Genomic DNA, 14,452 nt, shown 5'->3' on the forward strand with positions numbered 1-14,452 from the left:
TACTCTGGGTTATCTCATATTCCTGTTTTTCACTCCTCCAACACCTGTGTGACTATTTCCTTGTATTACATTCTCTTTCTTGGATTACCTGTTTTAGATTCTGTTTTTGTGCCTGGAATCTGATTCATAACTACTACACTTTCATTTTGCCCTTGAATATTATTACTTAAGGTATCATAACAAAATCATGATATCCTAATCAATATCAATTTCAACAAAATGTTTCTTTGGTACATAATCTGTTCTAGTGTTAAGAAGTGGAAAACAGGGGCCTGCCTGGTGGTATAGCGGCTAAGGTGGCATGCTCTGCTTCAGCGGCCTGGGTTTCACAGGTTCAGATCCTAGGCGCAGACCTACACACCCCTTGTCAAACCATGCTGTGCCAGTGTCCCACAGATGTTAGCTCAGCGACAATCTTCCTCAAGCAAAAAGAGGAAGACTGGCAGCAGATGTTAGCTCAGGGCCAATCTTCCTCACCAAAAAAAAAAAAAAAAAAGAAAGAAAAGAAAAGAAAAGTGGAAAATAAAGGCCTAAAAATCTAATTACTTTAGAAGACAACTAACGGTATAGTAAAATACTGTGAAGAAAGCCAAGTATCTGTTATGATGCACCAGGGTGTTAATTTAGTACAGAGCTGTCTGCAAAATATTAGATAGGAGGCTGAGAAAATAAGCAGCAGCATTCAAACAGATACACTGTTAGGTTCAGAACAAAACAGAAACAAACTATGTAACCAGGTAAAGATAACTGGGAAAGGTGGGGAATGTTGCCACATGAGTTGTATGTTAACGCTTCTTTGATATGCCTGCTCATAAGATACATGCTTATAGATTGGTGTAATCTAGGCACACATACCTCTTTAACTTTCTTCCTAAATTAAAATGAGTCTAGGTAATATAAGTTCTTTAATATAGAAATATATCTCTAACATAAAATATATTTTTATGTAGATGATATGTGAGAGGTGTGTTTACTATCAGTAGTCTCATTTTATACACAACGAAAGAGCCTAAGAAAAGCTATTTGTCCAGGGTTGCACAATCTTCTAAAATCTTGGAGCTAAGATTCAATTTCTGTCTCCTCCAATTCTGATTTATTTTTGTTAACCTGTGCATCCTTTGTAACTTAAAAAGGTAATAAAACCTATGAGAGAAGAGGAGAAAGGCATTTACGTCTCATTTGCTTTTTTAAAAAAATAATTTTAGGGGCCGGCCCGGTGGTGCAGTGGTTAAGTTCACATGTTCCGCTTCTCGGCAGCCTGGGGTTCGTCAGTTCGGATCCCGGGTGTGGACATGGCACCACTTGGCAAAAGCCAAACTATGGTAGGCATCCCACATATAAAGCAGAGGAAGATGGACATGGATGTTAGCTCAAGGCCAGTCTTCCTCAGCAAACTCACCTATTTAAAGTGTACAATTATATAGTTTTGGTGTCACATTATTAACTATTCACAATGCTGTGCAACCATCACCACTATTTCCAAACCTTTCATCACCCCAAACAGAAAACTCTATAACTAGTAAGCAACAACTCTGCAATTCCCCTGCCCCCCAGCCCCTGATAACCTCTAATCTTTACTTTTGGTCTCTATGAAATCACCTATTTTAGACATCGCATATAAGTAGAATCACACTATTTGTTCTTCTGAGTCTGGTTTATTTTACTGAGCATAATGTCTACAAGGTTCATTGATGTTGTAGCATGTATCGGAACTTCATTTCTTTTTATGGCTGAATAATAACCCACTGTATATACAGACCACAGTTTTGTTTATCCATTGCTCTGTTGATAGACACTGGGTTGTTTCCACCTTTTGGCTATTGTGAAAAATGCTGAAATGAACACTAACGTACAAGAATCTGTTCAAGTCCCTGCTTTCAATTCTTCTGGATCTATACCTAGGAGTAGAACTGCTGGGTCACATGGTAATTCTAGGTTTAGCTTTTTGAGGAACTATCATACTGTTTTCTACAATGACTGTATCATTTTACATGCCTACTAGCAAAGTATAAGGATCCTAACTTCTCCACATCCTCATGGACACTGTTATTTGTTATAGCCATCCTAATGGTTATAAAATGGCAACTCATTGTAACTCAACTAAAATCACAATCATGCTTTATCCAAGAGTATGTGGGAGAAAGCAGAGCATAGGAATTAAAATACAGTAATTTAAAAAGTATGGCAGACTTCCATTTCAGGTGAATATGGAATAATAGGGATGAAAGAATCTGGGAGACCAAGGCAGCTAGAATTCACAGGACAAAATACTGGAAAGGAGAGAGCTACACAGACAGAGAATTCGGAAGACCCGCAGTGGGTCCTACTCACATATTCAGCTGAGTACTAATGAGCACAAGTGTGTGAAGATACTAGCTGAGACCTGGGAAAGAAACACTCAAAAGGATGAGAAGAAACAATGCCTGATACTCAAGGCTGGGAATGATGCCTATACCACCAGTCAGACTAGAAAACCTCATGATTCGTGGAACACTGGTTAGAGTCTACTTCAGGTTCTTGTGTCAGTACTGAGAAATCACTAGCCCAATACTGAGCACTGTTTCACTGCCATTTCACAAATCTTATAAGAGTCAAAAGGATCAAACCACCTCCAAGTAACAACTGTGTCCCAGAACAAAGTTCATGAATATTTATAAGAATAAAAAATATCCAGCAACCAACAAGGTAAAATTCACAATGTCTCTCTTCCAATCAAAAGTAATGAGGCATGCAGAGATGTAAGAAAATACAACCACAATGAAGAGAAAAATCATATCATCAAAACTGACCTAGAATAGACATGGATGTTAGAATTAGCAGACAAAGACATTATAGCACTTCCAGCTATATACCATATGTTCAAGTAGTTAAGAAGAGACATGGAAGATATAAAAAAAAGCTCTAAATCAGACTTCCAGAGATGGAAACTGAAACATGGGAGATGAAAAATGCGCTGGATGGAATAAACTGCAGATTAGACACTGCAGAAGGTTTTCGAACTGAAAACAGCATAGAAACCAACCAAAATTTAAAAAAGGGAACCGAGCATCAGTGAATCGTGGGATATAAAGAAGACTAATAAACATGTAATCAGAATCCCAAGTTAAAAAAAAGGAGGGGGAGAATATTTGAAAAAATAAAGGTCAAAATTTTTTCAAATTTCACGAAAATTATGAACCAATAGATCCAAGAAGCTCTAAGGACAAAAAACGTGAATAAAATTATACCAAGGCACAACATATTCAAATGGTTCAAAATCAGTGATAAGGAGAAAATCTTAAAAGCAGCCAGGGAAAACAAATTATGTGCAGAATAATAAGAATGAATATAGTAGCAATTTCAAATAGAAAATAATGTAAATGAGAAGAGAATAGAGTAACATGTTCTTTAAAGTACTAAAAGAAAAAATCTCTGTCAACCTTAGAATTCTATATTCAACAAAAATACCTTTCAAAAATAAAGGTGAAGTAAAGAGTTCCTCAGATATACAAAAGTTAAAAGAATTCATCAACATCAGATTTGCACTATAAGAAATATTAAAGTAGTTCAGGCAGAAAAGAAATGATACCAGATGGAAATATGTATCTTTGCAAAGCATTGAAGAGTGTTGGTTGCTATATAACTAAAAATTATCATCTAATATCTTTAAAATATCACTTGAGGGTAGATGGTGATAAGTTAAAGATGTGTACTACAAATCCTAATGCAACCATTAAAAGAAAAGATTTATAGTTAATAACCCACCAAAGAAGCAAAAAATGTAATAAAAAATATTCAATTACTCTAAATGGAGGCAGAAAAGGAGGAAAAAAAGATAACCAGAAATATGCTTAATCTAAATGTAATCATATCAACACTCACATTAAATATAAATGGTCTAAATATTGGCATTAAAAGGCAGAGGTTGAGGGGCAGCCCAGTGGCAGAGTGGTTAAGTTTGGTGTGCTCCACTTCAATGGCCTGGGTTCGTGGGTTCAGATCCCAGATGCAGACCTACATTACTCATCAAGACATGCTGTGGTGGCAACCCACATATAAAATAGAAGAAGATTGGCACAGATATTAGCTCAGGTCCATTCTTCCACAAGCAAAAAGCAGAAGATTGGCAACAAGTGTTACCTCAGGGCCAATCTTCCTCACTAGAAAAAGAAAAAGAAAAAAAGAAAAGGCAGAGATTGATATTGAATGAACAAGCAATATATGCTGCCAACATAAAATATACTTCAAAATAAAGACATCAATAGAGTGAAAGTAAAAGGATGGAAAAATATATACCATGCCAACACTAATCAAAAGAAAACTGCAAGACTTATATTAATATCACACAAAGTAGATATCAGAGCACGGAGAAGAAAATGGGGGGGGGGGGAAGGGTCATTAACAAAATGATAAAGGGGTCAATTCAACATGAGGCTACAACATTCCTAAATGTTCATGCCCCTAATAATATTGTTTCAAAATACTTGAAGCAAAAACTGACAGAGTTTCGAAGGAAATAGAAATTAATGTGTTTCCAATTATTGCTGACGACTTCAATATCCCTCTCTGAATAACAGATGGCATGAGTAGAGAGAAAAATCAGTAAGGCTATAAAGGATTTGAAGAATATTATCAAACTTGACCTAAACAACATTTACAGGAACAACGAAATTAAATTAGAAATCAATATTACAAAGATCTCTGGAAAATTCCCAACTACTCAGAAATCAAAACACTTCTAAATAACCCATGGGTGAAAGAAGAAATCAAAATTAAATTAGAAAGTATTTTGAACTGAACGAAAACAGAACATATATAAAACTGTGGGATGTCACTTAGTAATAGCTATTAGAAGTAAACTTATAGCACTAAATATCCATATTAGAAAAGCAGAAAGGTCTCAAATCAGTGACCTCAATGTCCACATCAAGCAAAGCGAAAAAGAGCTAATTAGACTGACAATGAAAGCATGATACATAAATAACAAATTAATAAATTATGGAATTCATCAACATTAATAACTTCTGACTTTTGAGGGACACTTAAGATAATGCAAAGACAAGCCACAGACTGCAAGATAATATTTGTAAATACCTGATAAAAGACTTGTATCCAGAATATATAAATAACTCACAAAAGTCAATAACAAGAAAATAAATGAAATGCAAGGTCCAAGATTTGAACAGACACTTCACTAAAGACATAAAGATGGTAAATTAGCATGTAACAAGATGCTCAACATCATTAGCTACTAGGAAATGCAAATAAAACCACAGTGAGATACCACTACACACTTATTAGAGTGGCTATGATTGAAAAAGACTAACCACATACCAAGTGCTGGCAAGGATATGGCAGGACTGGAATAGCCACTGCTGGTGAGAATGTAAACCAGTTTGGAAAATGCAAACTTTAGAATACAGTTTGGCAGTTTATTAACAAGTTAAACATATATCTACCATACGATCTAGCCATTCCATTCCTAGTTATTTACACAGGAGAAACGAAAACACAAGTCCATGTAAAGACCTGCACATGAAGGTTGATAAGTTTTATCTGTAATAGCCGAAAACTGGAAACCACCCAAATTTGCTTCAATAGGTGAATGGATAAATAAACTGGTATATCCACACAATGGAATACTACACACAACTGAAAAGAATGCAAAATAATTATGCGGCATGAAAGAAGCCAGACAAAAAAAGAAAACATACTGTGTGATTGCATTTACATAATGTAAACTAATTTCTGGTGACAGAAAGAAAGTGGTTGCCGGGGACGGGGGGGCGGGGTGGTAGACAGGGGATGGGGGAGATCACAATGAAGCTAACAGATGTATAGATGCATTCATTGTCTTGAGTGTGGTGATGGTTTCAATGGTATAAACATATGTCAAAATATGTCAAATTGTACAATTTAAATATGTATAGTTTATTTTATGTCAATTATACCTCAAAAAAGCTGTTAAAAGAAAAAAGGAAAAAAAAAAGCATGGCGAGAAAGCATACAGTGGGTAAAAAGCTTGTTTCTTTGTAAAATGCCTTCAATACCACCGACCTCATCAGGTTGTAGCTAGGACTAAATAGGATAATGTATACACAGAGCAGCATCTCTAGCACTAAGGTAGCACACATTATACACTAGCTAGTAACAGTACCATGCACAGACTTATTTCAATTTCCCATCATTCCTATGAGGTAGGAGAAACTTTTGGGTGGACTGGCCAGAGCCCCAAGAGAATTCTATGTGCGTGAGGATTAGAAGCAAAGATGAAGATGAAATAAAACAGGTAAACAAAAACTGATGTGTAAATGCCTACTAATGTGGAAAGCTTTAAGTAAGCTGAATTGTTTAACATAGTGCCTACAAAGTTATGTTACCCAGATACTACAGAAAAACCATTTTGTACCTTATGTGGCTTGTTTAGTCACACTAAATAGAGAAAGACAAAAAAAGCAAAATGCCAGAAGCTATAAAAGTTTCAATTTTAAAGGTGACACTGTGCCATTGGCTGTTTGTGAAAAAGATGTCACCAAAGATTTGAAAATAAGCAGAGTGACCGTTAGTCAGCCTCCAAATCAAAACTCTTCCCAACCACAACAAAATCTTGAAAGAAGCACTTAAATAAGGTAGTACTAAAACTACTGTTCTAATCATTATTAGGCATCTTGTTCCAGTTTAACATTAATTACTGTCATCAGGAAACTCCCTGAAAGTAGGCACCACGGCTTTAGGCTGCAAGGGAGTGCAGGTACTAAACTCCATTGGGTTGCATGCCCTGGTGCATCACTGTGTATCCAGGAGGAAAGAGCACACTATGTCAGGGATCAGATTTATTGTATTTAAGTACCAAATTATTTCTTAAAAGAGGAATTCATCTAAAGCACCAAAGTTTTAGCACTACTGGGAAAGCCTAACTTCTATTTCATGTACACAGGATGACAGATTTCAATACATCACTCGAAAATGATAAATGACAACAATACTTAAATTTGTAGGAGTTTATACAGTACTTCCATATACATTATTTAGTCTTATCCTCATAATAAATAGGTATTACTATTGTCCTTCATTTACAGATAGAGAATATGAGGCTCAGAAAGGTTAAATGACTTGCTCATAGTCTTAAAGCTTGTTAAGCAGGGTGGAACTGACATTGTGACCTCAGACCTGCTGATTCGAAATCGATGTTCTTACTACTAAATAGTAGCAACTCTAATTGCACCAGGCTGCAAGTGGTTTTTATGGTACATTTCACAGAAAACGTTAGATGATTCTCTGACAATTAACAATCTGAAAGTCAGGGAACATCAACTCCTCAAAAGACTAGTAACAAGATTGATATTTGGTATTTCAAGATTTCAACTGAACTATATGCTGTTAAAAGTTTAACCAGAAAAATAGAAGAAAGCTCCACTTCTCATGTAAATTTTGAAGATTTACCTGAATGAAAAGGAAACTGTTGCTTGGCTTCACCAGTATGTGCATCCCAAATAATTGTAGTCTGAGATTGAAAAGAAAAGAAAAATACATCGTTAAGAAGTTAAAAGGAGTTTACCATAGATGCATAAATTACATGTCTAACTATATTAAAGCAATATGAAATGTCAGAGAGGATTAATTTTTAACATTTAGTTTACCCCAAATAGTTCAACAAGGCTATACTCCATTTGGGGTGGGGATGGGGGAGTGACTATTAACCAGTTTAATTTTTCCCTGGTGATTTTTCATCAGTCAACTTAACTTCAAATAACAATTATTGTTTGTCTACAAAGTACCAGACATCGTATTAGATTCCTTAAGAAACTCCATTGTAATAGTGTATTTAACATAAGATTTTTATAGCTGTTTAGCTAGTAGGAGGCAATTTCTTGGTTAATAAAGTAACCTGCTAATTCTTAATATTAAGATTTTTAAAGCTCACATTTATGTACAAAGGCAGCTTGAATTTTGACAATATTTAAAACAATGTCTTTTATATTACATCAAAGTATGACATACAAATCCGAACAGATATATTCGTAATTCCCTTTAATACCCTCTCATCACTAATTTTGTTAACTTTGGGGATGTAACATTGTATAGTGGCAGTGACCATTCACAGGGCTTTTCCCTCCCATTCCTGACCTCCATCACTTTTCTTTCCTCTTTTCTCTCTACTTACTTTTTTGACAACACACTCAGTTAACTATGAGCATGCACTTTCCTGGATTAAAATAATCTTGAATCTGTATTCATTTGGGGAGGTGTGGTAAAGGGGACGACCTAAGAAAATCTATTTTACTTTCAATCTATCTATATTTACCAGCCTTGGATGAAAAAAGCTGGAAAGATCCTGCATGTCTGACATTTTCCATGAAGTACCAAGGGCTCAGCTAGCAGACTGGCTCTAAGACTTCCCAGGCAATCTCTCCAGAGCCACATTCACTGATGACATGAACTAGCGACGGCAGCAGGGAAGCAAAGAATCCAGGAGGTAGGGAATACATTACAGCTCAAATTCCAGTGAAAAGGAGGAGTGGTCACACGGATAAAGAATAAAGGGCATTCTGATGAGCAGATTCAGGAATGAGCCGACAGAAAAGCTAAGAAAGCATTTTAATTACTAACATAAATTTGTACCTGAATTTCCCCAATATGAATGTTTTATTGTTTACGTGAGTAGTGGAGAAAATATTACTTTCAATTATACTCTGTAACACACTAACCTTTATAGAACTTAGTTTAATGTTCTTTTACCTTGTCTACTCCAGCACTTAGAATGAAATTTCCTTTCTTATTCCATTTTAATGCAAATATAGGGCCTTTATGCTGTCCCAAGGTGCTAGCAAGGTTGCCTAATATTCAAAAAGAAAAACATTAAAATTACTTCAAGCTTTATGACTTAGATCAACAACAATAAAAGAAAAGAAAAATGCTTCACTTACCATCTTTAGTCCATATTCTGGCAAACCCATCGTATGAACCAGTTGCTAGAAGTGTACCTTCACTCTGTCAGAGAAACACATTTCTTTTAATTATATAATCTAGAAAGGGGATTTAATTGTTATTAGAATAGTTCATGTTTAAATCCCATGGACAGCAGATCCCTGGCATTCTCTACTCCCATACTCTCCAGTATTGCCTATTTGGGAGGGCCACTGAAGGCCCAGAAACCCCCTTCGCTGCTGCGAGGCTAGCGTGCCGGCAGCATTTAGTCAGTGAGCGAGCCTTATATCTAAATCTCCAGAATGGCAGGAACTGCTCCGGAGCAGGATCAGTATCACCCGTATGCATGTTAGGGTCTTCTGCATTCTCATGGATGCACAAGACTAAAGATGGGGGTACGGTGGTGGACTGGGAAGGACATCAAAATCATGAAAATGATTTAATGGAAGTAAAAAGGAAAACCTTCCAAAATATTTCATTATGATTAGAAGTTTTTATATGGTCCTCCCTCTCAATCTTTTACTACCTAAACCGTGTGTGTGTGTGTATGACCCAAACAATACTGGCATTTCAGATGATCAGATTCTTAAATATGACAATGTTTCTTTCTTTTGTTAATTCTTTCCCAATATGAAATCCTTATCATTAAAAAAAGTGACACAAGAAAAGGAGCCAGAAAAGAGTGTAGGCCGACTTTATAGTTAATGAAGTGAGTACAAGTGCCCGGAACTACTTTACCACAAGGAGAAATCCACACCAGTTTCTCTAATCTTATATTCCCTCAATGTGGCCTGCTGTGATGAACGGTACAATGGAAGGAGAGCTCTAACTTATTCTACAGAAGTGCATGTTACAGACTGCATTAAACAGACTAGTGCCGGGATGAGTAGACATTACTGGAGACAGAATAAAATCTTGCCTTTCTCAGTACTTTCCTGATGCTTTTTGGTAAGGGCACTGAAAACAAGATGGCCAGTTTCAGAACTCTCAAGCCATTTGGCTGTACAGGTAATTGACAAACAAACAAATGCTGGTTCTGGGGGTTGTAGACTCAGTCCCACCCGGATTCGTCAATCTCCTAGGGTTCGATCTGAGGAAGGCCAAGCCATGTTGAGGCCAACAGCAAAAGCTTGTTTGCAGACTCTACACAATGGGAAGTTTCCTAACTACTAGTCCCCAAGTGTTTTAGTTCATGGACCTCTAAAGTAGGAAAAGAATACTTTAAAGATCGTATATCTCACAGGCTCTTGCTTAGAAAAGAACCATAAATCAAGTATAATGTTTTCCTCTTTTAGTGGAAGATTGCAGTTCATAGTGAGTAATACATTTGTGAAAAGTCCACCCTTTTTAAAACTGTAACTTGCTGTTCAGAATCACCGAGATCAACAGACCAATGTCTGTTAACCATCCCTTTCAGCGTAAACTGTCAATTTCATTAAATTAACATGGTCTCTGAGGCAAACAGCATAAGAAAGCTATCAGGGCTTTGACCTAAGTTATAATAAGGTTCCACATTAAGAAAACAATTCTTAGTCCTGACCCTACAACCAAATAATAATGCATTGTGCTAAAACCTTTTTTTATTTTTAGAATTGTCAGTTTTATAAGAGAAGGGTAAATACATTGCTGGACATTTTGGAAGAGAATGCTAGAAAACCTAGCTATGAGTTCTGGAAAAATTTCATAGAAAATAAGAACTTTAGCTGGAGGAATCATTTCTAAAGATGGATCTCATTCCTTGGAATGAGATTTGGAAGATCCTGTGGAAAGCCCCACAAAAAGCTGTTTAACAGAGGCCAGAGGAGGAAAGGATGCTCACTTGCTAAGCAAAGAACAGTGACCCCTAAAACTCCTGCTAACACTGAAATATTCTAAGAGGCTTCTCAGAAGAAGTCAGGGGTAGGGTGGGTGGACAGGTAAAAAATGGATGCAAAGTTACAAGGAAGGAAAAAGCCAACACGGAATAAAGGAAAAGATAGGGGAACTTTAAAAAATGCTTATTTTCCACAAATTAATCATGAGAATGAAAACAAACTGTTAATCATGTATTTGAAACAGAAAGGATGAAGTTTTATCAACAACTAAATCAAACTTTCTGTTAAGTATCTCCAAAAGATGTTGAATCATATATAGAATCAGAGAATTATAAGATTCCTACAGCTACAATAAAGCTTGCAAGTCATCTAGACTAACGGTCCCTAAAAGGCAGCTGGCAATAAAGTTTTCATCAGTTCACAGCAAAATGAGAAAAACAAGAACGTGTTTTTATTATATGGATTTCTCCTACCCCCAGCAGAGGACTTAGTACTTAAGGACTTATGTGCCTGTTACTGATTTTCATTTATTGCCTCATTTACCATCACACTTCTACTTTCCATGTGAGGGAAATGAGACCAGAGTGGCCTACCACCACTTTTACAGAGGTTATGCTACTAGATAAACCGAAGAACTGGAATTTGAACCTTGGTCTGACTGCTCAAGGACCAGTCTTTGATTTTAACACCACATTTGCAGGTGGGGGACTCCTAGTTTGTTGTTCTCATTAGTTAGTGAAATCCAAAAATATCTGAACAAATGGACAAACCCTGCCATTAGTCTGAGGCTCAGAGAGGTTAAGCCTTATTAGTGACTACATCCACCACAGACGATATAGTGATACTCACATTCCAATCTAGAGACGTCACGTCCTTGTTGCTGGGGACATCTTGCCCTCCTTCTCGTATACAATGTCTAAGGACTAACTGTGTGGAGCCACTAGTGCTATTTTCACTAAGATTCCATATTCTTGCTGTTGAGTCTCCAGACCTATAAAGTACGCAATATGTTTTAAATCCTCATGATATTCTCAAGTATCCCAGAATCAAAGAAACATATTTACATTCTATTATTAATAAGGAAAATAATGGACTATCAGGGATTTCCATTTCCAGTAATTTTCTCAGTCTCCATTTTGGGAGTCCCAAGCACTCCTGAACTAGTAGGTTTAGTTAAAACTTGTAAGATTACTTTAGGAAGGATTTACCTAGGCAAAATGACCACAAACAAGCAACAACAAAAACCTGAAAACTAAATAATGCATTTATAAAACGTGTAATAGTTCAGTAAGATATGTTTAAAAACCCATTTTAGTTTCACTTTGAGAAACATACCCTGATGCCAAGAGATCACTAACGGGGTTCCAGGCACAGATGAAAACTTCAGATTCGTGGCCCCGTAATACAACTGCTTTATTAGGAGGGATTTCAACATCCCCATCCACTTCCATCATATCAGTATGATTATCTGCATCATGAGAAACAAGTGGAAAATTCCAGTTAGGTAATATTACAACATCCTGGGGGCAAAAAGAATTCTTAACCAGCAAATACCTCCTTTATAACATATTGTGTAACTTTTGTTTTTACTATGTCAGGTAACGGTGAAAATGACTATATGGTACTTATCACATGAAAAATAAATTCCTATCATTAGTCAAGTATGACCATACTATTTTTAAAAGATAAACGTATGTGAGTGCTTAGACATGGGGGATGCGGGAGGGAGAGAAGGACTGAAAAAGGTGAGACCCAAACATGACCGAAATGATAAGATGGATTGAATTAAATATAATCCATGCCAATACTATTCTGAGTTTCTGCCAGTAGGGGTTGCTGATATCATTCACATAACATGAGAGTTGCCTTTATATCTCCATGTCAGACCTTTATTGTATTTTTTAATGACTAGCATTACACATTTTATTTAGAAATCAAATGCAGATGAAAACTCACTTAACAGTAGAAAATAGTTTCTAAATATTTGCAAAAGGAAATAAAATTCATGAAAGTGAATCTAGCTTTTTGGAGCTTTCGGAATAAAAATCTGAATTCTGTGATACCAGTTAGGGGAACAAGTTGGCATAAATGAAAGAGATGATGTTATTTCAGCTTAGACGATGAGACAGCCCCATAAAGCAAAATCTCTCTTCTGAAAAGGAATTTTTAAAAATTCTCAGCTCACTTGCTATAGTATGTGCTCCATTCTCCTCCCCATTTGCTGTGTTTTCTCCATTTTTTGCAGATCCTTGTGGGTTTGTTGCAGCTGCGGCAGCTGCAGCAGCTGCTGCTTGTTGCTGTGCAAGCTTATCTCTATAAGCTTGTTGTCTCGTCTGTACTACATCAGGCATTACGGCATCTATCAGTGACAGAGACTCTATTGGTCGACCATCAAACAAGGTACCATCCTGGATTTGGAAAATTGTGAGAGAAGAAAAATCAAAGGTTACACATTTAGGGTAATTTGTATTCATACAAGTCAACAGGAGAAATGAAAATCTTTATTTCAAGAAGAAACACTTTTAGATAATTTTCTGAACGCACGTAAGAAGGAAAAGAATCAGAAGGGCAGAAGGAAACTTCAAGAAGCAACTGCAAATAGCTATTTAAATTTTTCTTTTCACCTGTTCATATTGTTAAATATTGCACAGATAAAGCTGAAATATTGAAAGGAATAATAAAAACTAGGCCCAGGTGACTAAAAAAAGCTTTATTAATTAGATTCCAAAATACTGTTAGACAAAAGTAGTGACCAATATGAAAGAGTTCATACAATGATGAGAGATTTGGTGCCAAAATATAGTAAATACTTCTTTAAAACTTAAAATTTTTAAAACAGCTGTGTTGGAAGCACAAGTTTCTTGTGATTTGATTAAAATGTTAAAACAAAAATCGATTTCAGAAATTATGCCATACAATCATCTCAGTTTACTAATGTTGAAATGCAAGCACAGTAAAGGTTTAAAGATTTGCTGAAGTTACACAGCCAGTCAACGACAGCTGCGATGTCTTAACTGGTGCCACTCAAAGTGTGATCCAAGACCAACAGCACCACCATCACCTGGTAGCTTGTTAGAAATGTAGATTCCAACCTGCGGAATCAAAAATCTCTGAAGGACTCAAGAAGTGTGTTTTCACAAGCTCTCTGGGAGAGTCTTACGCACACCAATGTTTGAGAAGTACCATCATAACTCGCAGGCTAGTGCTCTTTAATTTTATGTAGTTGCTATAATTTTCCAAAGCTCTTCTCATTGATATGATGAGGGAAGTTACAATTAATAAAAAGTTCTCCAGCAAGTATAAGATGAGACACAAAGCAAGTCAGAAATAGAAACAGTGAAAATTAGCTAGGAATGTGCATACGTGAAGAAGGGCTCACTTCAGCTGGTGAACATCTCCTGCTGTTCAATCTACAGTGGGGGCATGGGGGCTCCCAGTTACAAACACAGCATATCTTTCTGAATTGTCAATTGTAATGGAGTATTTGAGGAGCAGGAGAAAGTATTTTAACTTACAAGTAACTTTAAAATATTAAAACCAACACAGATACATTGTAGAGTACTATATTAAATCTACAAAAAAATTTTCAGATAAAATGAGACTTCATCTCTGGCCACTGGTGGAAATTGTTTACCACCCTCTGTAATAAAATATACTTTGGCAGGGAAAGTGCTAAAGACAATGAGGACACATTTAATTTAGTAGTAGTGGATTTTTTAGTTATAGAGATG

General features: G+C 36.3%; 1 protein-coding gene across 14 annotated transcripts in view; it reads right to left on the minus strand.

The window, feature by feature from the left end:
* Positions 1-14,452, minus strand: part of TBL1XR1 (TBL1X/Y related 1) — a 167,385-nt gene that overhangs the window by 15,998 nt on the left and 136,935 nt on the right. For all 14 annotated transcript variants that reach the window (XM_070582390.1, XM_070582384.1, XM_070582386.1 and 11 more), the window contains 6 exons: positions 12,907-13,129; positions 12,057-12,189; positions 11,571-11,712; positions 8,907-8,970; positions 8,719-8,816; positions 7,423-7,483 (listed from right to left, as the gene is read on the minus strand). In XM_070582390.1, coding sequence (XP_070438491.1) covers positions 7,423-7,483; positions 8,719-8,816; positions 8,907-8,970; positions 11,571-11,712; positions 12,057-12,189; positions 12,907-13,129 — 721 coding nt within the window. The remainder of the gene's footprint in view (positions 1-7,422; positions 7,484-8,718; positions 8,817-8,906; positions 8,971-11,570; positions 11,713-12,056; positions 12,190-12,906; positions 13,130-14,452) is intronic.

Source organism: Equus przewalskii, chromosome 18 (assembly GCF_037783145.1).
Source record: "Equus przewalskii isolate Varuska chromosome 18, EquPr2, whole genome shotgun sequence".
Classification (NCBI taxonomy): Eukaryota; Metazoa; Chordata; class Mammalia; order Perissodactyla; family Equidae; genus Equus; species Equus przewalskii.